This window comes from Triticum urartu, chromosome 2 (assembly GCF_003073215.2).
Source record: "Triticum urartu cultivar G1812 chromosome 2, Tu2.1, whole genome shotgun sequence".
In the NCBI taxonomy this organism is placed as follows: domain Eukaryota; kingdom Viridiplantae; phylum Streptophyta; class Magnoliopsida; order Poales; family Poaceae; genus Triticum; species Triticum urartu.
The window spans coordinates 395,698,968-395,724,836 of record NC_053023.1 but is presented as its reverse complement, the minus strand read 5'-3'; the positions used below and the strand labels follow the sequence as shown (position 1 = coordinate 395,724,836).

General features: G+C 42.2%; 1 protein-coding gene across 1 annotated transcript; it reads left to right on the top strand.

Annotated features, from left to right (window-relative positions):
- Nucleotides 1–422: 422 nt before the first annotated feature.
- On the top strand, nucleotides 423–4,959 carry LOC125537493 (casein kinase II subunit alpha-2). The gene is made up of 10 exons (XM_048700808.1): nucleotides 423–701; nucleotides 2,220–2,349; nucleotides 2,425–2,619; nucleotides 2,990–3,147; nucleotides 3,516–3,606; nucleotides 3,708–3,773; nucleotides 3,988–4,070; nucleotides 4,151–4,214; nucleotides 4,307–4,375; nucleotides 4,602–4,959. The coding sequence occupies exons 1-10, from the start codon at nucleotides 616–618 to the stop codon at nucleotides 4,659–4,661; spliced, it is 1,002 nt and encodes a 333-aa protein (XP_048556765.1). The 5' UTR covers nucleotides 423–615; the 3' UTR covers nucleotides 4,662–4,959.
- Nucleotides 4,960–25,869: the final 20,910 nt, after the last annotated feature.

Sequence of the window (25,869 nt, the reverse complement as noted above, 5' to 3'; positions counted from 1 at the left end):
GCAGAGGTGGTGGAGCGGCAACGACGACAAGAGAGAAAGAAGGCAGGAGAGAAAATGAGGATGATGGACTCGCGGGGTCCGGAAAGGTTTTGGGTGGGCATGGGGTCGGATTCCTATGTTTCGCACGTCCGGACTCCCGCAAAGCTTCCCCACTTTTATCTCAGTTTTGCGATAGAAACTGCATCCGGACACCCCGTGGACCAATACAATCCCACGTTGGATGTCTCGCACAGTCCAGACGGGGGCAGTTTGTGGGTCCGTCTTGAAGATGCCCTAATAATATATAAAGCGTTTTTAACCCTTAGCTCGGATTGGGCCCACGATACACTTGCCAGTTGGGTCCCAACACGAGCTCCTTTCGCGCACCCCCATGGACCCACCTGTCAGTTGCACTGACCGCGCTTCTCGCACGCCCCCCACCTACATCCCCAAAACAACATCCCCAAAAACATGTTTCTCAGGAAAACCAAATCGTACTTGTTGAAACCCTAGCGCCATCTCGCCGCCGGCGATGTCCGCTTGACGGACGCGCCGCCGAGAAAGCACCAAACTCCTCCGAGCCCTCCCCTCTCTCTGATCCGTCGCCCGCCCGCGGGATCCGGATCGTCTTCAGCCATGTCAAAGGCCAGGGTCTACGCCGACGTTAACGTGGTGCGCCCCAAGGAGTACTGGGATTACGAGGCCCTCGCCGTCCAGTGGGGGTGAGTCGAATCCGCCCGTAGCCAACCTCGCCCTAACTCTCAAGTTCTTTTTTTTTCTTTTCGTTCCCGTGGCGCATCTGCGTGTCGTGGATCTTTTTCGTCTGTTCGTTGCAAGGCAGTTCAGGGACTACATACAATGGCGCTTCGACTTCTCGATGCGTCTTCGGAGGTCTTGTCAGGCACGAGCGTGACTGTGCCGTGCGGTTAGAGAGGGCCCGCGTGTTGTAGATTGAGAGAGGGAGTTGCCAGATGTGCTTGCTCAGATAATTCCGGCAGTTGCTTGATTGCTTCGCTACAATATATCCGACTTCAGTAGTCACTTACTCGATCTCACTGTTTCGTGATACTTTTGGTAGTTCAGTACGAAATTATGCGTCTGGGACTTTGGCAGATTATTCATAGTTTTGTACATCTTAGTGGACTTTCATTAACTTTCCACAAATTGAGCACCCGAACCAAAATGTCAGATTCTGTCACCCGTGCTCATTTACGAGCAATATTCTCCCTGTCCAAATATTTTGCTGAATTGGCAAATTGGGCACTTGAACTTGCCTTGGACTAAAACACCAGCACCCAAGTGGAACGAACACTGTCCATGACCTCTATATGTTCTAATTTTATTGTTTTGAACAGTTGCTAGTTTGTGTGTTTTCCCCTTCTTGGAAAGCGTGCTGCTCTATTAGTGTCACACTTTGTTGATTGAGCTGGACTGATTATTTCGTGTTATCACTAGTTTTTCAGATAATATATGGTTGTGTTTTCCAAAAATTATCATATCATTTTAATCTCAAAGCAGCTGTTCCAAGTAAAAACAACATTTACATTAAGGCCTATGCTGAAGAGAATTTACTCCTGTTCTGTTTCTGTTGAATTGATAATTCTGCTCAGCAACATGAGATAAATAAGGCTCCACTGAACTATCTACGCTGTTGGAGTACCTTGATTTGTAAATTAGTATATGTGTAATAAATACAGTGATATGCAACTATATTTGAAATTGTAACAAGCTACGCCTTTGTGTAACTTCTCATTGGGACCCAGACATTTTTTTGTCCTCCCTTGAGCTTGACATGGGGTTTTGTTGTCCTCTTATTTTTATATATAATGAAAAAGGATAGAACTCAAGTATGAAGCATCAGTTTGTAGAAGTTGGGTAATTTGACCTTTGTCTTGCACGAAAAATATATGTACTCATTTATTTTGATGTAACAATACCCCAAAAGTGTCATGCGATCTCTTTAAAATAGTTAGGTGTTTTCTCTTCGTTCTCCATCATACAAACAGGAAAAGAAAATCCTATGCCTGGAACAATCAAAACTGATTACTTTTAGCATGCCAGCTGCAAGTATCCCTGCCCCCCACAAGGATAATACACTTACCATTTTGGTTTGAATGGTGTGGTTATTTGTTACTTCTGGTCCCTCTGAAAGATATCATGTGATTGTTAAATTACAGAATGTCCTAATGGACCAGTACATCCAGCGATGAGTTCTGACTGTTATGATGTTTTTCAATCAGTGAGCAGGATGACTATGAAGTTGTGCGGAAAGTTGGAAGGGGCAAATACAGTGAAGTCTTTGAAGGTATCAACGTCAACAATAATGAGAAATGTGTTATTAAGATCCTGAAGCCTGTGAAGAAGAAGAAGGTAACTTATCTGTGCCTTATGTGGTCACGGTTTAACTATGATTTTAGTTTTTTCACGTTTGTCATGCTTATCCAGATCAAAAGAGAGATCAAAATACTACAGAATCTCTGTGGAGGTCCAAATATTGTGAAGCTGCTTGATATTGTCAGGGATCAGCATTCAAAAACACCAAGCTTGATCTTTGAATACATCAATAACACAGATTTCAAAGTGCTATATCCGACATTGACAGATTATGACATTCGCTACTATATCTATGAGTTACTGAAGGTATGAATCTTTCCCAAGTTTCTGTTGATGTAATATTGCCAAGAACACTGATTGTTAAAACATCTAAAACTTTTTTTGCTCTTCTGATAAAGCCTTGAAGATACATTAAATACTTACATGTGTAACTGTCTAGTTTGAACATCTGGCTAGACTCATTTCCTAGGACCCTTTCTTGTGTTCGTGGATGATATTTGTGATAGTAAGGAATGAATAATCCCTTATCAATGCTAATAAGCAACCACACCAGTCAGTGTTTTTTCCTCTTTTGAGGAGACCAAGACAAGTTGCTGTTAATTTGATTGCTGGACCTAGATGTTTCGTATCCTATATTCTAGTTATGATTTATCACAGTTTCTATTTTCGTGTGCAGGCTTTGGATTACTGCCATTCACAAGGCATTATGCACCGAGATGTGAAGCCTCACAATGTTATGATAGATCACGAGCTTCGAAAACTCCGGTTAATAGACTGGGGCCTTGCTGAATTCTACCATCCTGGAAAGGAGTATAACGTTCGTGTTGCATCAAGGTAGGTACATAGAAATACGCTGTTGCTATTTAATTATCTTAAACCTACTTATTGATACCAAATAACCTTATTTGCTTGTGCACTTCCCAACAATTGGTCTTCTTCTGGTCATTTGTGAGGCAATACACAGCCAAAATTAGTTTATTTAAATCAACATTTTATGTGGAAAGGGTATTTCTTTTGGTAATATTTGTTTTCATTTGTAGAAATCTTAACGTCATAATACACATGAACAGAATGAGTGATGTGGTGAATGATTTGCTTCGTACAGTAGTTAATGCTCCATTATGTAACTTGCATATTCCAAATATTTCCATATGATCATTTTCAAAATATTTGCTGACATTTCCTTTTTCACTGGGATTTAGGTACTTCAAGGGACCTGAGCTTCTTGTTGACTTACAAGATTACGACTACTCTTTGGACATGTGGAGTCTTGGCTGCATGTTTGCTGGAATGGTATGACTGCCATGATAGTACAGTTGATATTATTGATAGCTTTCTTTTGTACTTTTGTTCAACTGGTGATGATCTTATGAATCATGTATTGTTGGTTGCAGATATTCCGCAAGGAACCATTTTTCTATGGCCATGACAACCATGATCAACTTGTTAAAATTGCAAAGGTGCTTATTAAGTTTATTCCTTTTATTCTTTGCAAAGATAGTTATAACTGATAAAAGGATTATTTTTGGTGGCATATGATATTCTTTAGAGTTGCCATATATCATTTGCTATTATTTACCTTAGTGACTGAGTGGTTCTGGCTCAATGTTTTGATTAATTTGTACTCATGCTCACATGTAATTACTAGCTTTACTCACGCCCCTGTATTCACAGGTACTTGGAACAGATGGGCTAAATGCTTATTTGAACAAGTACAGAATTGAGCTTGACCCTCAGCTTGAAGCCCTTGTTGGAAGGTATATTGCCACCCAGCACTAATTTTGATGCAAGATCTCTATTTGTCATCTAATTTACAGTTTCTATAATTTCCACACAGGCACAGCAGAAAACCCTGGTCGAAGTTTATCAATGCAGACAACCAGCATCTAGTATCCCCTGAGGTCTGTCAATAATACATATATATCTCAAGTATACTTCACTAGCAGTAACCTGTTCCTGGTTTCTCAACGAGGCCTTTTCGTCTCCATTTTAGGCCATAGATTTCCTTGATAAGCTTCTGCGCTATGATCACCAGGATAGGCTCACCGCACGTGAAGCTATGGTAAGTCTTACTGTTTTCTACTGGTTGTTCAGTGGCTCCCAGCCAATCGTGCTTAATGTCCATTTGACCATGCAATTATACTTTCTTTTCTCATCTCCAGCTCCTTGGTGCTGCATGATGTGTTTGAGCATTTGGTTTGTGGATAGATTGATTAGTGCGGTTGCTTAGAGGATGTCATGTTTGGAGTTACAATTGTTACTGTTCTAATTTTAAAGGTGTAATGCAGGCACATCCATACTTCCTCCAGGTGAGGGCTGCCGAAAACAGCAGGACTCGTGCGCAATAGCAATAGCAGGACTGTTGCTGACATTGAACGAGCAGCGCTTGACGAAGCTGCATCCTTGTAGCGACTTTGTCATGTATTATGACTCGATAATGGTTGGGTCAGCTGGGAAAGGTAAGAGCCTGTGTGGTGTGTGCCTCTCGTCGACGAGGCGGAAAAGAACTGTGATTTGCTCCTGTTGTTTGTGTATGGAAACCTGATTGATTGAAACTTCGCAAACACTTTTCATGTAACGTGTTTGGTAACATTGTACGACTCTGCTTGTAAAGAATATCTTTGGTAAATTGCTTTGGATTCAAAATTCTGTTTAGTCACTGGATTATTAGCTTGTTATTTTGATGAGCCGTACAACTCCTTTCCTATTCCTATTGGGATCCATCATTTCTAATAAAAAATCAAGAGTCTTTCTTCTGTGGTTTTGGCCAGATTGCAGTCAAATTGACGTCCTAAGAGCATCTCCAACGGCTCCCCTATGTCTAATCGCCGTTTACGGCAAGTTGGGGGGTAAAAAGGCCTCTTCAACGGTTCCTGAAAGTGGCCATAACTTAACTCGAGAGGCCCCCGTAAACTGGTCCTTTTCTTCCATATAAGAAGATCATGAAGTAGCACAAGGTTGTGGAGGAAGAACTCCACCTTACTGTTATAATGAGTGCTGAAGGAACAACTTCAATGTACTGCGCTAGATATCACTTTAGAAACGGGAGACGGGCCAAATCTTAAATGAGAACACCAAGTTCTATAATAGGTAGTGGGGTACATAGCGGAATTCTCTCAGTGGGGCCTTCAAATTCAAATTTGAAATTCATCGAAATTCATATTTTTACATTTCAAAAAATTCTGAAAAAATATAGCTATACATGAAGGCATAACACATGTGTGTGTAAATTTTCAGTTCAAAATACATTGAAATGAGGGCTGTGCTAAAAAGACAAATCTAGGGCTGTTTAACACATGATGTATTCATCCTCTCAAACCATGAATTTATCTTTTTTGTACAGGTCGCAAACTTAAGGTATTTCATCAAGAATTTTTACACACATGTGGGTTACATCCTTGCATACATGCATATTTTTTTCAGAATTGAAACATAAAAGTTTGAATTTGAAATTTTCAAAAATAAAGGCCTCCATGGAGCTTGGCCTCCAAAACGCCTCTCTCGGTATATAGTCTTGTTGCAAACTAGAGGTGAGGACCTTTATTTTGTGGCTGTGAGAAGCCTTCACATACTTCTACTTATAGATAGAACACTTCAGAAAACATTATTTAAGATTCATCATTCTACTAGCTAGAAGACTCTAAAAAATACTCCCTCCGTTCCTTAATATAGGGTGTATAGTTTTTGGCATGGAAATTAAAGAACGCATGTGGAGGGAAAATTTCTCAAGTTTTGGGCAAGATTACACCTGACTAATTGACATGAGAAAATAGAGGAGCTTGCCTAATATAAGGAAATGCAGTCAAATCCCTAAAAACAATATCCAGACGAGTGATGCAACGCAATACACCTTATATTTCGGACTTTTTCTCAAAAATCTATACACCTTATATCAAGGAACAGAGGGAGTAGTAGGTAGGGTTGAGAAAAGAAAAGAAATACTAGACTATAATAGAAGTATCTAGAAGTAGCAAAACACATTTGACATATGATTTTATTTTTATTTTCATCACCTATTATTCCTCATCATTTTTCTCTGGTTGTATGGAACTCGACCTTGAGTTATCTTTTCATAGAGTGTTTTTTCTGGATGGTAGAGAGTCAAGTCTACAATGTTGAAAGTGTTGAATATACCCATGTCACTTGGAAGATCTATCACATGAGCATTATCATTTATCTTCCTCATAATAGAGAAGGGCCATACTTTCGCCGCCTAAGCTTCCCTTTAACACCTAAAGGCAGCCTCTCTTTTTGGAGGTAAAGCATCACCTTATCACCGACTTGGAATGATTTCAGTCTCCTTTTGCGGTCAGCAAGTTGTTTATATTTCCGATTTTGTCCATCAAAACATCACAAATCTCTTCAAATAACTCAGTGTAATTATCAGCAAAGGACAATGCTGATTTTGAGTTTCTCTTTGATGGTAGCTTCATCAGGTCCACCACATGTATTGAAACTTTAGTGTAGATAATGGAAAAGGACTCCTTCCTATGAATCTATGCTTGGAGTTATTGTAGGAGAACTCTTCAAGAGATAAAGCCAAATCCCATTGTCCATTTCTTTCTCCACAAATGCAACGGATTAAATTACCCAAAAATTTGCGTACCACTTCCGTTTGTCCATCTATTTGTGGATGAGCAGTGCTAGAAAATTTTAATTCAGTGTTGAATTGCTTACAGAAAGTGAGCCAAAATGCAGAAGAAACTTGCTATCACGGTCTGAGACGATGGTCCTTGGAACTCCATGAATTCTGACCACTTCTCGAAAGAATAGGTATGCCACATGACGAGCATCCGTTGTCTTGCGACATGGGATGAAATGAGCCATTTTAGAGAATCTATCCATGACCACAAACACGACATCACTCCCTTGTCATGTTCTTGGTGGAGTCCATAGAGATGTCCTCCCATGGAGCAACACGAACATGCAAATGCATGTATAACCCTGTGTTCTGGACTTGGCCTTTGCAGGTTTGACCTATGGGGCATCACTGAACAAAATTTCCAGCATGTCTCTTTAGTTGTGGCCAAAAGGAACGAGCTTCCAGGTTAGCGATAGTCTTTTCCCGTCCAACATGGCTACTAAGATCACTTGAATGGAGCTCTCTAATTAGTTTGTCATGCGGAGAACTCCTTGGGATGCACAATGATCATTTTTTAAGAGATAGCCATCCCGCACCAAATAATCATCACCTAATGTGCTTTACCCAAACATGTCCAAAGTCTTCGTCATCCCCATACAACTCCTTTATTTGATCCATGCCTAGAAGTTTAGCCTCAAAAGAAGTCACAGGGCATGCACGAAGATTCAAAGCATAAGCCACTCGGTTAGTTGTTCCCGATTTATGCATAGTGAGATAGTTAAACCTCTTGAGATATGCTGCCCGTCTTGCTAGCATGTGATCAACATTCTTTTGGTTTCTAAAATGCTTTAATGATTGATGGTCACCATAAACAATGAACTCTTTAGACAGCAAATAGACTTCCCAAGTTTTCAAAGCTCTGAAAATGACATACAATTCTTGCTGATAAGTACCCCATCCCTTCCTTTTTTCGCTTAATTTCTCACTGAAGACAACAATGGGCTTCCTTTCTTGAGATAGATCAGCTTCAATGCCTACTCCACTTGCATCACACTCCAACTCAAAAGTCTTGTTGAAATCAGGTAGCACCAAGACAGGAGCTTGTGAGAGGTTTTGCTTGATCTCACTGAAACTACCTTCAGTCATTTCTGTCCTTTGGAACTTTTGTTTCTTCAGACACTTGATAATTGGTGCCATGACAATGCTAAAATTCTTTACAAATCGCATATAGAAAGTTGTAAGGCCATGAAAACTTCTTACCTTAGAAATGTTCTTCGGAGTTGGCCATTCTCGGATTGCTTCAACCTTAGAGTCGTCAACACGAATACCGTTGCATGTTATGACGAATCATAGGAAAAGAAGTTGTGTTTGCAGGAAAACACATTTCTTCAAGTTGACATAGAGATCATTTCCCTTAATACTTGTAGCACCTTCCGAATGTGGTCAAACTGTTCATCCTCATCCTTGCTATAGATCAATATGTCATCAAAATACACCACACCAAAATGGGATAAGAAGGGTTGAATGACTTGATTCATCAAGTGCATAAAGGTACTTGGCGCATTTGAGAGTCCAAATGGCATGACTAGCCATTCAAAAAACCCTTCCTTTGTCTTGAAGGTTGTTTTCCATTCATCCCCGAGTCTGATACAAATTTGATGATATCCGCTTCTTAAATCTAGCTTTGCGAACACTCTTGCTCCACTAACCTGATCCTACCACTACTGCAGGATGCTGTTAACGCGACACTACGATCAGAGACCCTTCGAGAAACTGTGTGCGATGTAATAATCGCAAACGGTGTTGTACGAAAACCGTCAAAAATGTATAAAACGTTTGCGATGACGGATGCATCAATGTAACATCCCAAAATTCTAAATTTTGGAATGTTATATTAAACAGATAGATTTGATTGATTGACTGAAAGTGAGTGAAATTTGAAACTTTTTGAAAGTTAAATGAGAGGGAATGAAATGACTTTCCCAAACTTTCACCTTTGCTTTTATGCTCTCCGTGAATTCAAATTCTTTTCACCACAAAATCCTGGAGAGAAGATGACATGACTTCTTCCATTTAGATAAATAAAAGGGTTTTTTGAAAAGATTTGAATTCTATTTGGAAATATTTTCCAATTCAGAAACTTTAAGCAACTCAATGATTTTCATGAGAAGATAAAATGACTTCTTCAAAAACATATGAAATATGAGTTGGGAGTTTCAAAGAATAAAATTTGAAGTCCTTTTGAAATTATTTTTTTAATTTGAAGTTATTTGGGTTTTATTCAAATTATTTTTCTCCAAAATAAAAATATATGGAAAATAGGGTAACATGATTCCCTACATCAGAAAATTGGAGATAAATAAATTTGAAGTCATTTTGGTATTTTTAAAATGATTTTCATTGGATTTTAGTAGGGCAGTAGCACTCTTTGAATCATTTGAATTTTTCTCGATTTTATTTGACTTTACAAAAATGTTCAGGTTGTAGGAAATAATTTTCTGAAAATTTTGATATATTATATGCCTATATAGTATTTTTGTTTATTTTGTTTTATTTATTTTTGTTTGTCTGGAAAATCTTTATATAGAAAAACTTCCCCTCTGCTGGATCGGGCCGGCCCAGTTTACCAGGCCGCGGCCCGCCATCCCAGCCCCGCGTGTCCCCGAGCTCCAGCAGGACTCCCGCCGCTGCACGACAGCGCCGCCGCCGCCGTGTCCGTCGAGGACACCGTGCCCCGCCGCCTTTGCCCTTGCCCCCTCCCCCACGCCTCCCGAGGCCACCCTCCTCCATAAATAGCCACGCCCTCGACCCCGCTCCTCCTCGCAGTCGCCGTCGCCTGCGCAACCGCCACCGCCGCTCGCCTCTCCTCGCCTCGCGCTGCCGCCACACCTTGTCGCTGCCGCTGCCCCGCGCTGCCTTCGCCCCTAGCCGCCTCGCGTCGCCACAGCCGCCCTGCCACAGAGCCGCGCGCCGCCGCCCGCCTCGCTCCTCGCTCGCCGCTTCGCCGGAGCCGCCACGGTTTTTCTCACCGAACCGGCCGAACCGGTAAAACCACCAAACCCTAGATCCGATTTATTTTCTCTTTAGGTTTTCTTCGGTTTTCTTTTAGCTGGTTTTATTATTTTAGTTAGGTTATTTAGAGAACGTTCGCTAGGTTAGGTCTTTGCAGCGTACGGTGTCGTTCGTTAGGTTATGTTAGCGAGCGTTCGCTCGATAGGATTTTTCTTTTTCTTTTTAGTTTTCGGCCAGGGACCTATTCATGATAATTTTTCTTCACAGATTAGTCCATGTACTTCAATCGGTCATTACTTTTTGCTCGTTAGACAGAATTAGATGAAACCAACGCCCACTTCTTCGTTATGATCTCCCCTATCCAGTAATCCAACTTAAACATGTTTTTGAAAGTTTAAAAATTTGAATTAGACCATATTTGAATTCAAACTTCGTTTGATCGTACCTTGAGTTTCGTAGCTCCGTTTTAGTTGATTCTTTTTGCAAAACGAAGCTCTTGACCTAAACTTTCTGATAAGGCCAAATTCACATAATTTTGGTACTGTTAGAAATTGTTTTATGTTGCAAGAGTTATTTTCTTGGTTTTGATGCTTTCCGAATTGTTCTTCGTTCTTTCCGACCTTTTGAGTGATTGCTTATGTGTGATTACTATTGCTTGCCTAAGATAGATTGACCGGAGTGTGACGAGTAGAACTATCAGGAGTTTTGAGTGCGAATCATCTTCATCAACAGTACATGCAAGTTCACACTTTGATCATACTTTTCATTACCCAGTTTTATTGCATTAGTTTCACCCTCAAACATTGCATGGTTAGGAATTGATAACATGTGGGTATTGGGAAGTAGTTGATGAGGTAGGAACCTATTGTCCTGCATTCAAACCTTGGGAGTTACTTCTACGTTATGCTTATACTGCTATGCTATGCACGTAGACGTGGATTGGTTTGAGAGAATTCATGAAAGATGTGAGAGATTATTGTTAACTAAGGTTTAACTTAAGGTGGCTACTTTAATACACATCTGGGTGGAATGGTAGGGGCATCCTGGAGCACCCAGTGGTTTGCCCGGGCACCTGGAGAACCCAGTGTTTGCCCAAGGGGATCTCGGAGGACCCGTGTGATCACCCTATGGAATGCCACCCAGGCTCAAAGGGACCATAAGATTATTCATGCTAGAAACTTCTGTGTGCAGCCAGAAGCCATTATGGGATCTGGCATAGTTGAGTAAGTTGCGTGAAGCTCTCGAAGAGGTAGACTAGCAGATGTAGTGGGTTGTAGGTGATATAGTCTATCCAGAGTAGAGAGTTAATGCTTCTGAAAGACCGTGTCTTGGTCATCCGTTTCTCAAACACCATGTAGTGCGAGAAATCTAACGGAGGAGATCGAGTCTTGTGGGGAAAAGTGCGCAAACCTTTGTAGAGTGTATAAACTAATCATGGTTAGCCGTGTCCCTGGTTATGGACATCTTGAGTCTCTGGTACTTGGATTATCATATTGATCTCATCATGTTACTTAAATAATTTGTTGGGTTATTGATGTTAATTTGGGATTGAGTTGGAGGAATCCTCTCAATATTTTTAACCAACTTTGTAGTTAAATAAATTATATTCCTTTGCAGTAGGGAAAAATTGGCTTTTCACAAAAGCATGATAACCATAGAGCCTCCACCAGCCAGATATGCATGTAGTGATAGCTATTATTCATCATTGCTCTATGGTGTGAATTTGCCAGTACATTCAATGTACTGACCCTTTGTGGCTGCAATGTCTCATGTTGCAGGATTCTTACGACGAGTAAGTGATACGTTAGAGTTACGATTTCTACACTCAACTTTGCCGTTGGTGTTGATGGGAATCCACAACCTTTGTTACTTCCGCTATATGGATTAAGGTAATAGTATTTACGTTACTTTATACATGTGATTTACCTCTATTATAAATCCTCGAGTACTGTGTGTGTCAGCATACCGATCCAGGGATGACACTTAAGCACAGAGACTTGACCGTCTGAGGTCGGGTCGCTACAATCAAACATGGTTCAGGTTTTAGTTGCGTGTGCGATGAAGGGCATACGTTCAGTTCAATTAACTGTTTGCGATGAGGAGGAACAAAAGAAATGGGCAGCCAAATGAAGGCGTGTGCGATACACAGCATACGGTTCACTCGGGTGAACTGTTTGTGATTAGACAACACAAAAAAAACGGCTAGCCAGATCAAGGTGTGTGTGATTGAGGGCATACGCTTCAGAAGGATTAACTGTTTGCGATTAGGCAACATAACAGAAATGGGCCAGCCAGATCAAAGTGTCTGTGATAGATGACATACAGTTCACATGGATGAACTGTTTGCGATTAGCCGCAACAAACTGAACAGTTAGATAGATCAACATGTGTGCGCTAGACGGGCACACACATTCTAATTAAAAGAACCGTGCGCGATGGTGCTGAAATTGCCTATTGCGGTGCACCCTATGGTGCAAACGCCACATACGCGGCCGAGGAGGCGTACGTGCCCACGTTACGCCTTTCGGGAATAGTGCCTCACTTATAACCGTCAATAAATTTTGAGCATGCGTCCCGTCACATTCCAAATTGCAAACCTGTTCACGCCGATAAAAACCTAAACGGTTTCCCACTTAGGAGCGTATTACTACGCGGTTATAAATACTACTACTCCAACATGACTGCATGTTCCTCCTCAACTCCTCATCCACAAAAACTCAAAAACAAACAATTCATTCATCATCGTTCCCTTGCGTCCGCCATGGCCAGCATGAGTTCTGGGTCGAGAGATTGCCACCAGGGAGAGGCGAGCCTGGAAGCGGGAGTACGAGAGATGTCATGCCGCCGCAAAAGCAGCCAACATGTCCCGCCGCACGACCGTAGCAGCAGAGAGGTCCCGCCGCGCCGCCGAAGCAGCACGGAGGACCCGCCGCGCCGTCGATGCAGCAGACTGGTCCGACCGCGCCGCAGAAGCAGAAGAGATGTCCCGCCGCATCGCGAATGCAGCAGAGATGTCCTCCCACGCTGTGGCGGCCTGGGAAATTGCCTCGCGGGTAGGAAAGGAATCTTACAGGCGCATGCGTGCCCTCGTCCTCAAGCAGATGGATTAGATCTCCAGGTGGGCGAGGTTGCAGGATGACCTACAAGCCTCGTTTGAACAGTCTACCGAAGTCATCCGGCAACTAAATGAGAGCAATGCGAAGCTTTGGGCCGAGCGCGACCTGCTGAGGGCGAAGATCGTCGGAAGTGCAGAGTAGCAGGAGCAGACCACTGCCTTGTTGAAGAGGACCGGCTTCATCGTCGAGAAACTTATGGACGAGAATGCCATGTTGCGCATCGAGCATAGAAGGCTGGTGGAGGAATCCGTGGATGCTCTCAACCAGCATCTTGAGGACAAGAAAGAGCTCGTCGTTGCCCGCCGCGGAGACTAGTTCCTGCTGTGGCTTCCTTCTTCTTTTGCCCTTTTGTATATCGGGTGTTGCCGCATGTGGCTTTTTTTAATTATGTTTATAAATATGTAAGACAATTATTATCCAATGTCATCGTCCTTATATTCATCATGCTTGCTATAAGTCGCAGTCGATGCTATATAGGTCCATCAAATCTTACATCAAGATCCATGCAAAACTTTCTTTTCAGATTTTCATTTCTCTCTCTTAAATCTTAGTCTAGTGAGACATATAGCCACGCCATAGAACAGGTGCTCGGGCGCCATTAATGGAGACGTTGGGAGGGAGGTGCGCGGCGGGTAGCGGTCAAAAGGTCTCTCCTCCTGATGAGCACGCGCATGGGTCTGATCGCACGCCTCCCGTACTCAAATAGCTACCCCGCACGACACCTCCTAGCCAATAAAAAAAGGGGACACGTGGCCGGACGTAATTGGTAAGTTGAACGCCCACGGTTTCAATAATACTTGTGTTTCCGATTTGTAACATGAAAACACTTATTCCAAAATGACTTTGTTGATTGTTAATGTGTGCGCCTTCGCAAATCGGATAGAAAAATTATCACAACATGTTGGTGTCATGTCATGAGACCATGCTAAGTTTCATGATTTTTATGCGTGTTTTGGAATTACAGGAATTAAAAAACCAAGTTTCTCAATCTTTCCGATCGAGCCACGACGCACAGATGTTTGAATTTCACTCCCATCTCTTGCATGAGACCTAGAAATTCACCCAAGGTCACACATGTGATTTTTCAAACAACTTTGATGCACTGGAGTATGTGCTTGTAGTTCAAATTTGAATTATGCATATTAAATGCCCAGAAACTCAATTAATGTATAAAAAAGGCCAAACGAACCTAGAATAATTCCAAAACTTAGCACGGTACTTCTATTTGGTCTAATCTGGCTGTGTAAAAAAATTAAGGCGGGAGAAGGCAGTGTACGTATGTCGTTTCGCACACGGAGGTGACACGTTCCCTATCGGAACCACGAGCCTTCTTGAGGGAAGCTACGGTTTGCAAGAAGCTTACACCAAAGCTTGTCCCAATTCGGGCAAAAAAAATTACCGCAGCATGTCGGTGCCATGTCATGACACCATGCCAAGTTTCATGATTTTCAGGCGTGTTTTGGAATTACAGGAATTAAAAAACCAAGTTTCTCAATCTTTCCGGCCGAGCCACGATGCCCAGATGTTTGAATTTCACTCCCATCTCTTGCATGGGACCTAGAAATTCACCCAAGGACACACATGTGATTTTTCAAACAACTTTGGTGCACTGGAGCACGTGCTTATAGTTCAAATTTGAATTATACACATTAAATGCGCAGAAACTCAATTAATGTATAAAAAGGCCAAATGAACACGGAGTAATTTCAAAATTTAGCACGATACTTATATTTGGTCTAATCTGCTTGTGTAAAAAAAATTAAGGCGGGAGAAGGCAGTGTACGTATGTCGTTTCGCACACGGAGGTGACACGTTCCCTCTCGGAACCAGGAGCCTTCTTGAGGGAAGCTCCGGTTTGCAAGAAGCTTACACCAAAGCTTGTCCCAATTCGGTCAAAAAATTTACTGCAATATGTTGGTGCCATGTCATGACACCATGCCAAGTTTCATGATTTTCAGCCGTGTTTTGGATTTACAGGAATTAAAAAACCAAGTTTCTCAATCATTCCGGCCGAGCCACGACACCCAGATGTTTGAATTTTATTCCCATTTCTTGCATAGGACCTATAAATTCACCCAAAGACACACATGTGATTTTTCAGCAAACTTTGGTGCATTGGAGCATGTGCTTATAGTTCAAATTTGAATTATGCACATTAAATGCCCAGAAACTCAATTAATGCATAAAATGCAAAACGAACCCGGAATAATTTCAAATTTAAACACGACACTCCTGTACTAGTTGCATGTTCAATGCACGTAAATGTTCTAGCAATTCAAACATCATCCTTTCCCTCCGTAACACCATTTTGTCTTTCAAAACATAATGAAAAAAATCAGGTATACCACAAACAGTTTACTACAAAGAATCGTTTGGGATGCGATATAAAATATCTTGGTGCACCGTCTTGTCTGGCTTACGCAGGAAGCTTCATCATCTACAGTCCATCGCCCCCGCTTGAACCATACTTGCACGCCAGTTTCTCACGGCACCGAGCGAAATTTTTTTGCCACCGCGGAAATATCTATCTCCCCGCCCCTCCCTCCTACCAAAAGCCACATTTCCACTGTTCCTCCTTGCTTTCCAAGTTCAAACCTTCACTGCTGCTTACTGGTAGCTCAGCCTCCTCGCCGGTGACCCTTCTTTTTGCAGCGCCGCCTCCTTGTCGGCTACCCTTCTTCTTGCAGCGCCGCCTCCTCGCCACGACCCTTCTTCTTGCAGCGTCGCCTCCTCGCCGGCGACCCTTCTTCTTGCTGCGCGGCCTCCTCGCCGCCGACCCTTCTTCTTGCTGCGCGGCCTCGTCGATATGGTCAGGTAATCCACACCCCACCCACACCATCCTCCTCCTTCCCCGTCCCACATGCCCCGACTGACAGAGCGACACCTTCCGCCGAAATAACTGCCCCTCCTCCAATTAAGCGCCGCACACAGCCATTTTACACGCACTATAACATGGAGCTGAGTAGCATGCAGCCGCACGCGCGAACGAGGTCGCTATGGCTGACATGCGTGTCGACCACCAGATCTTGGAGGAGCACCTCGTCTTCAAGGCCACCGTCGACACCGCCGCGCGGTTGTCTACTTTAAAATACAGTTCGTGATGTTTTCTCGAGGCCACCACTAGTGCCTTCTAGTGATTTGTCCTCTATAATGTTAATATGCAATCCGATGTTCAGTTAATAGTTTGGTCCTATGAAATGTAATGTTCAGTTAACACTTTGGTCCAACAATTGCTACATTTTGTAGTACTGTTCTCAAGCATTCTTTGTTTTGTTAACTGCCTTATCTTCTAGTACATGTTTCTATTGTGCAATGTCGTGCTCAGTTAACTATTTTGGTTCATTTGGTCTGTTGTCCATTTAACTGTTTGGTTCAGTTCTACAATTTGATTTTCATTTGCTGTGGGTACAATTTGGTATTGTTATGCATGTGACACCAATCGAATTTGGCTGTACTCAATACATATTCTACTGATAGTATGGCAACTCTCAGTTAACCTGATCAAGATCTTCCTTATGTGTGTTGCAGGGAAACAATGGGAGACACTGCGGTTTACCATGGAGGTTTCTTCAAGCAGGGTCCTTTGGCTAATAGCACATTATTGTGCAGTTGCAGGAATCATTCTAATATTTAGGTTTCTTACAATTTGGTCTTGCACATGTAGGTCCCGCTATCAGAGGCTTAGACCCACTGTTCGACCCATTTTGCATATGGGGAAATGAGATGTTCATGAATATCAGTCAAGTCAAGAAACTCAGAAAGATTGTTAGGATGGAGAAACTTGCGACGAATAACAGCAAGGTCTTTGTTTGCACAATGAAGAAGACATCAGTCAACTATAGGATGGTACCAAATCTTTTACCTTGTTTTTACCCCTTGCGCCATTTCAAAATTTACAACAGCGATTTATGCATAGCTTTGTTTTTAGTACTTTCCAAAGCAGTTCACTGATGATTACCTCTCAAACCACCTGCATGGTCAAGAGGCGAGGAAGGTATTCATTCTACACCCACGGTACAATATTGAAGTCTTGCTGAAGAGGATGAAGGTTGGGCGGGCAATTATGCATAGCCACTGGCCTACAGTTGCAAGGACATTCAACATCACTGAAGGCTCAATATGTTCCTTCCGCTTCTTCAGTTTCCCAGATGAGATTCATCTGTCTATTTACCGTGTATGATGCTACTTTCCAAAGGTTTTTGATGCTGCATGTGAAACTTGGTGCTGTTGTATAATGGCGTAACTGAGTGCCGAAGCTATCTGATGTAATTCGATTATGAAATCCTGGTTGCTTTTATATGGATATGAAATATCCCGTGTGTTTTATAAGAAATATCAGTTTGATTGGTACATGGATTATCAATAATAGGCTAATTACCCTACTTATTGGGGTTTTCTATTGCAAACGGTTACTCAGACAACACCGTGGGCGATGAACTCAAAAAACCCGCACGATTTCTAGAAATTAGGCGTTTTCGATCAACTAACAATCACACAGTGCTTTCGGCAGCGAACTGTTTGTGTTAGGCCACCTTGCACAAACGTTTCCACACAAAGAACTGTGTGGGATGTACATACCTACGGAAATGATTTTCTGGGATTCACGGTGTGGGATGTACATACCTACGGAAATGATTTCTGGGATTCACCGTGTGGGATGTACATACCTACGGAAATGATTTCTGGGATTCACCATGTGGGATGTACATACCTACGGAAATGATTTCTGGGATTCACTGTGTGGGATGTACATACCTACGGAAATGATTGGGTTTTGATGCCTCGCCCGATCGCACACGGCCCCAGCCTGGGTCCCAGGAGGGCATATCCCCGACGATTTTTGGGTCGTGTGGGAAGGACACCCTATCGCACACACTCACTTGGCGAAGGTTCCAAATGCCGTCGCGGAAAGGGGTTTTAAACCATTTGTTTAGGACGTTGTTGTACCAGTGTACATATCATCTAGATGGGGAATAAGAAATCTATAACTTACGGTGATCTTGTTAATGGATCTACTATCTGCACACATGCGCCAAGATACATCTTTCTTTGGCGTGAGCAGGGATGGTACAACACATGGGCTAATACTTTCTCAAATGTGCCCCTTGGCAGCAATTCCTCCGCTTTCTCCTTCAATATGTCATGATCTTTTGGACTCATTTGATAGTTTGGAAGATTAGGAAGGCTTGCTCCTGGGATTAAGTCGATTCTATGTTGAATTCCTCTCATTGTTGGCAGGCTCCAAGTATGTTATGAAATTCTACTAATAAGCCACATACCTTTGCTAGAATTTTAATAGTCAGGGTGCTCTTCTCCTTTAAAATAAGTGCATCACACAAATCTGCCTGCTTTAAGTCTTTCATAAACTCAATAGAGGTGTGGGAGATATTTAACATACTTTCCCCCTCCTTAAAGATATTACCATCAGTTTTGTTTGGTAGAATAATGATCTTTCCGTTGTTCCAAATGAAAGAGTAAGAATTTTTCTAGACCTCGTGTGTAATATCCACATCAAGTTGCCAAGGTCTCCCAAGAAAAACATGGTTGTTGTCCATATCAAGTATGTTACACAACACATTTGAGTGATAATGCTTACCCAAAGAAAGTGGCAAGTTGCATTGTTTGGTGATCCTCATATTCACTTCTTTATTGATCCATCCAATAGTGTAGGAGTTTGGATGATCATGAGTTTCAACCTTTAAATAGTTCACCAACTTCTAGGAGATAACATTTTCACAGCTGCAATTATCAATCACTAATTTGCATACCTTGCCATTCACCGTGCATTTGCTCTCAAATATTTTCTTCCATTGTGTGTCGTCAGGTTGTGGTGTGGAACATAGGAGATGATGAATCACACAAACCACCTCTTCACCTTCTTCTTGACAAACCTCTTGTCTATCTACATCTTCGGATTCATATTCTTCCTCATTGTCTTCACTATCATGGATAGTTGTGTTAACAAATTTTCTTCGTGTGCAACCGCTGGATATGTGTCCCTCTTCACCAAATTTATAGCACTTTGGGCCTTCATTTACCTTACCCTAGCCCTAGTTTGTTTCCGAATGGGTAGGTTTGGCTTTGCTGGAGCAGTATTTGTTGGGAAACATTGCATGGAAAACAAAAAAAATCTACGCACATGCAACGATCTATCCATGGAGATGCATATCAACGAGGGGAAGAGTGTGTCTACGTACCCTCGTAGATCATAAGCGGAAGCGTTTCTCGGCGTGGTTGATGTAGCCGAACTTCTTCGCGCTTCAAGCGATCAAATACTGAACGCACGACACCTCCGTGTTCTGCACACGTTCAACTCAGTGACGTCCCTCGCCTTCTTGATCCAGCAAGACGTTGAGGTAGTAGATGAGTTCCTCTAGCACAACAGTGTGGTGACGGTGATGGTGAAGTGATCCTCGCAGGTCTTCGCCTAAGCACCACGAATATATGACCGGGGGTGTGAACGGTGGAGGGGGGGCACACGGCTAAACAATTGTCTGGGATGTGCTAGGCGCCCCCACATATATATAGGTGGGAGGGGGAGGGGAGAGGCCACGAGGCACCCCAAGTAGGACCGAATCCTACTTGGGCTCCTCCCAAGCCGCGCCCCCCTCTGCCATATATATCGGAGGGGAATGAAAGAGAGGGGGAGAGGGAAGGAAGGGGGAATCCTAGTCCTCTGTTTCCTTTCCCTTCCCCTCTTTCCTTCTCCTCCTCGGCCGACCCATATGGGGGGGGCACCAACCCCTTGTGGCTGGTGCATTTCGCCTCTTGGCCCATAGGGCCCATATCTTTTGCCGGGGGTGCCCGGAACCCCTTCCGGTGACCCGATAAGTACCCGGTACCCCCCGAAACACTTCCGGTGTCTGAATACTATCACCCTATATATCAATCATTACCTCTCGACCATTTCGAGACTCCTCGTCATATCCGTGATCTCATCCGGGACTCCGAACAACATCCGGTCACCAAATCACATAACTCACATAATACTATATCGTCATCGAATGTTAAGCGTGCGGACCGTACGGGTTCGAGAACTATGTAGACATGACCAAGGAACCTCTCCGGTCAATAACCAATAGCGGAACCTAGATGCCCATATTGGCTGCTACATATTCTATGAAGATCTTTATCTGTCGAACCGTTATGACAACATACGTAATTCCCTTTGTCCATCGGTATGTTACTTGTCCGAGATTCGATCGTCGGTATCTTCATACCTAGTTCAATATCTACCGAAAAGTCTTTACTCTTTCCGTAATACATCACCTCATGACTAAATCCTTAGTAGTTTGCTTGCAAGCTTATGATGTGTATTATCGAGAGGGCCCAGAGATACCTCTCTGATACTCAGAGTGACAGATCCTAATCTCGATCTATAACAACTCAACAAACACCGTCGGAGATACCTGTAGAGCATCTTTATAATCACCCAGTTACATTGTGACGTTTGATGGCACACAAGGTATTCCTCCGGTATCCGGGAGTTGCATAATCTCATAGTCGAAGGAATATGTATTTGACATGAAGAAAGCAATAGCAATGAACCGAACGATCATTATGCTAAGCTAACGGGTGGCTCTTGTCCATCACATCATTCTCCTAATGATGTGATCCCGTTATCAAATGACAACACATGTCTATGGTTAGGAAACCTTAACCATCTTTGATCAACGAGCTAGTCTAGTAGAGGCATACTAGGGACACGGTATTTGTTTATGTATTCACACATGTATTTAAGTGTCTGGTCAATACAATTCTAGCATGAATAATAAACCTTTATCATGAATAAGGAAATATAAAATAACAACTTCATTATTGCCTCTAGGGCATATTTCCTTCGGTCTCCCACTTGCACTAGTGTCTATAATCTAGTTCACATTGCCATGTGATTAACACCCATAGTTCACATCGCCATGTGACAAACACCCAAAGAGTTTACAAGAGTCAATAATCTAGTTCACATCGTCGTGTTATTAACACCCCAAGTGTACTTAGGTGTCATCATGTTTTCCTTGTGAGAGAAGTTTAGTCAACGGGCCTGTCACATTCAGATCCATATGTATTTTACAAATTTCTATGTCTACAATGCTCTGTATGGAGCTACTCTAGCTAATTGCTCCCACTTTCAATATGTATCCAGATTGAGAATTAGAGTTATATGGATCGGTGTTTAAAGCTTGCATCGATGTAACCCTTTACGACGAACTCTTTATCACCTCCATAATCGAGAAACATTTCCTTGTCCTTTTCAGGTACCTAAGGATAATTTTGACCGATGTCTAGTGGTCCACTCCTGGATCACTATTGTACCCCCTTGCCAAACTCATGGCAAGGTACACAATAGGTCCGGTACACAGCATGGAATACTTTATAGAACCTATGGCCGAGGCACATGTAATGAGTTTCATTCTCTCTCTATGTTCTACAGTGGTCGGGCTTTGAGTCTGACTCAACTTCACACCTTGCAACACATGCAAGAACCCTTTCTTTGACTGGTCCATTTTGAACTTCTCAAAACTTTTTCAAGGTATGTGCTTTGTGAAAGTCCTATTAAGCGTCTTGATATATCTCTATAGATCTTTATGCCCAATATATAAGCAACTTCACCGAGGTCTTTCATTGAAAAAACTCTTATTCAAGTATCCTTTTATGCTATCCAGAAATTATACATCATTCCAATCAACAATATGTCATCTACATATAATATAGAAATGTTACAGAGATCCCACTCACTTTCTTGTAAATACATGCTTCACCGAAAGTCTGTATAAAACCATATGCTTTGATCGCCTCATCAAAGCATATATTAGAACTCTGAGATGCTTGCACCAGTCCATAGATGGATCGCTGGAGTTTGCACACTTTGTTAGCACCTTTATGATCGACAAAACCTTCTGGTTGCATCTTATACAACTCTTCTTTAAGAAATCCATTAAGGAATGCAATTTTGACGTCGATTTGCTAGATTTCATAATCATAAAATGCGACAATTGCTAACATGATTCGTAGGGACTTAAGCATCGCTATGGGTGAGAAAGTCTCATCATAGTCAACCCCTTGAACTTGTCGAAAACCTTTCGCGACAAGTCGAGCTTTGTAGACAGTAACATTACCATCAATGTTGATATTCTTCTTGAAGATACATTTATTCTCTATGGCTTGCCGATCATCGGGCAAGTCCACCAAAGTCCATACTTTGTTCTCATACATGGATCCTATCTTAGATTTCATGGCCTTAAGCCATCTGTCAGAATCTGGGCTCATCATTGCTTCTCCAAAGTTTGTAGGTTCGTCATCATGGTCTAGTAACATCACTTCGAGGACAGGATTACCATACTAATCTGGTGTGGAACATGCTCTGTTCGACCTACGAGGTCCAGTAGTAACTTGATCTGAAGTTTTATTATCATCATCATTAGCTTCCTCTCTAGTTGGTGTGGCATCACGGGAACAAATTTCTCTGATGTGCTACTTTCCAAATTGAGAGAAGGTACAATTACCTCATCAAGTTATACTTTCCTCCCACTCACTTCTTTCGAGAGAAACTCCTTCTCTAGAAATGTTCCATTCTTGGCAACAAGGATCATGCCTTCAGATCTGTGGTAGAAGGTGTACCCAATTGTTTCCTTAGGGTATCCTATGAAGACACACTTCTCCGATTTGGGTTCGAGCTTATCAGGCTGAAGCCTTTTGACATAAATGACGCAACCCCAAATTTTAAGAAACAATAGCTCAGGTTTCTTGCCAAACCATAGTTCATACGGTGTCGTCTCAACGGATTTAGATGGTGCCATATTTAACGTGAATGCGGCTGTCTCTAATGGATAACCCCAAAATAATAGTGGTAAATCGATAAGAGACATCATAGGTCGCACCATATCTAATAAATGACAGTTACGACATTCAGACACACCATTACGCTATGGTGTTCTAGGTGGCGTGAGTTGTGAAACAATGTCACATTGTTTTAAATGAAGGCCAAACTCGTAACTCAAATATTCGCCTCTGTGATCAGATCGCAGAAACTTTATTTTCTTGTTACGACGATTCTCCGCTTCACTCTGAAATTCTTTGAACTTTTCAAATGTTTCAGACTTGTGTTTCATCAAGTAGATATACCCATACCTACTCAAATCGTCTGTGAAGGTAAGACTATAATGATACCCGCCACGTGCTTCAACACTCATCGGACTGCATACATCGGTATGTATTATTTCCAATAAGTCATTAGGTCGATCCATTGCTCCGGAGAATGGAGTTTTAGTCATCTTGCCCAAGAGGCATGGTTCACAAGTATCAAATGATTCGTAATCAAGTGATTCCAAAAGTCCATCTGCATGGAGTTTCTTCATGCGCTTTACACCAATATGACCTAGATGGCAGTGCCACAAGTATGTTGCACTATCATTATCAATTTTGCATCCTTTGGCATCAATATTATGAATATGTGTATCACTACAATCGAGATTCAATAAACCATTCACATTGGGTGTATGACCATAAAAGGTTTTATTCATGTAAACAGAACAACAATTATTCTCTGACTTAAATGAATAAACGTATTGCAATAAACATGATTTAATCATATTCACGCTCAACGCAAACACCAAATAACATTTATTCAGGTTCAACGCTAATCCCGAAGGTAGAGGGAGTGTGCGATGGTGATCATATCAACCTTGGAATCATTTCCAACACACATCGTCACCTCGCTTTTAACTAGTCTCTACGACTCCTGTTTCGAGTTACTAATCTTAGCAATTGAAACGGTATCAAATACCTAGGGGTTACTACGAACACTAGTAAAATACACATCGATAACATGTATATCAAATATACATTTGTTAACTTTGCCATCCTTCTTATCCACCAAGTATTTGGGGCAGTTCCACTTCTAGTGACCATTTCCTTCGCAGTAGAAGCACTCAGTTTCAGGCTTGGGTCCAGCTTTGGGCTTCTTCACGGGAGTGGTAACTTGCTTGCCATTCTTCTTGAATTCCCCTTCTTTCCCTCGCCCTTCTTCTTGAAACTAGTGGTCTTGTTAACCATCAACACTTGATGCTCTTTCTTGATTTCTACCTTCGCTGATTTCAGCATCGCGAAGAGCTTGAGAATCATTTTTGTCATCCCTTGCATATTATAGTTTACCACGAAGTTCTAGTAGCTTGGTGATAGTGACTAGATAACTCTTTCAATCACTATCTTATCTGGAAGATTAACTCCCACTTGATTCAAGCGATTATAGTACGCAGACATTCTGAGTACATGCTCACTAGCTGAGCTATTCTCCACCATCTTGTAGGCAAAGTACTTGTCAGAGGTCTCACACCTCTCGACACGGGCATGAATCTGAAATACCAATTTTCAACTCTTGGAACATCTCATATGCTCCGTGGCGTTCAAAACATTTTTGAAGTCCCGGTTCTAAGCCGTAAAGCATGTCACACTAAACTATCAAGTAGTCATCATATCGAGCTTGCAAAACGTTCATAATGTCTACATATGCTCCTGCAATAGGTTTGTCACTTAGCGGTGCATCAAGGACATAATTCTTCTGTGCAGCAATGAGGATAATCCTCAAGTTACGGACCTAGTCCGTGTAGTTGCTACCATCATCTTTCAACTTAGTTTTCTCTAGGAACGCATTAAAGTTCTGGGAAACGGTAGAACGGGCCATTTATCTACAACATAGATATGCAAATACTATCAGAACTAAGTTCATGATAAATTAAGTTCAATTAATCAAATTACTTAAGAACTCCCACATAGATAGACATCCCTCAAGTCATCTAAGTGTTACGTGATCCAAATAAACTAACCCATGTCCGATCATCACGTGAGATGGAGTAGTCATCAATGGTGAACATCTCTATGTTGATCATATCTACTATATGATTCACGTTAGACCTTTCGCTCTCTAGTGTTCCGAGGCCATGCCTGTACATGCTAGGCTCGTCAAGTTTAACCCAAGTATTTTGCATGTGCAAAACTGTCTTGCACCTGTTTTATGTGAACGTATAGTCTATCACACCCGATCATCACATGGTGTCTCAACACAATGAACTGTAGCAACAATGCATGCTTAGGGAGAACACTTTTACCTTGAAATTTAGTGAAGGGATCATCTTATAATGCTACCGCCATACTAAGAAAAATAAGATGCATAAAAGATAAACATCACATGCAATCAAAATATGTGACATGATATGGCCATCGTCATCTTGTGCTATTGATCTCCATCTCGAAAGCATCATCATGATCTCCATTGTCACCGGCTCAACACCTTGATCTCCATCGTCGCGTCGTGGTCGTCTCGCCAACTATTGCTTCTACAACTATTGCTAATGCATAGCGATAAAGTAAAGCAATTACACGGCGTTTGCATTTATACAATAAAGAATAACCATAAGGCTCCCGCTGGTTGACGATAACTTACAAAACATGATCATCTCATACAATAATGCACGACACCTCCGTGTTCTGCACATGTTCAGCTTGGTGGCGTCCCTTGCCTCCTTGATCCAGCAAGACGTCGAGGCAGTAGATGATTTCCGTCAGCACAACAACGTGGTGACGGTGATGGTGAAGTGATCCTCATAGGGCTTCGCCTAAGCACTACGAATATATTACCGGGGGTGTAAACGGTGGAGGGGGCATCGCACACGGCTAAAAAATTGTCTGGGATGTGCTAGGCGCCCCCCACATATATATAGGTGGGAGGGGGAGGGGAGAGGCCACGAGGCGCCCCAAGTAGGTCAGAATCCTACTTGGGCTCTTCCCAAGCCGTGCACCCCCTCTGCCATATATATCGGAGGGGGAAGGAAAGAGAGGGGGAGAGGGAAG

Bases quoted from the DNA above. Each gene is read 5' to 3' on its own strand.
- LOC125537493 (XM_048700808.1), top strand. From the start codon at position 616: ATGTCAAAGGCCAGGGTCTACGCCGACGTTAACGTGGTGCGCCCCAAG. The intron at 2,350-2,424 runs GTAACTTATCTG...ATGCTTATCCAG, and splicing joins AGCCTGTGAAGAAGAAGAAG to ATCAAAAGAGAGATCAAAAT. The intron at 3,774-3,987 runs GTGCTTATTAAG...CTGTATTCACAG, and splicing joins AACTTGTTAAAATTGCAAAG to GTACTTGGAACAGATGGGCT.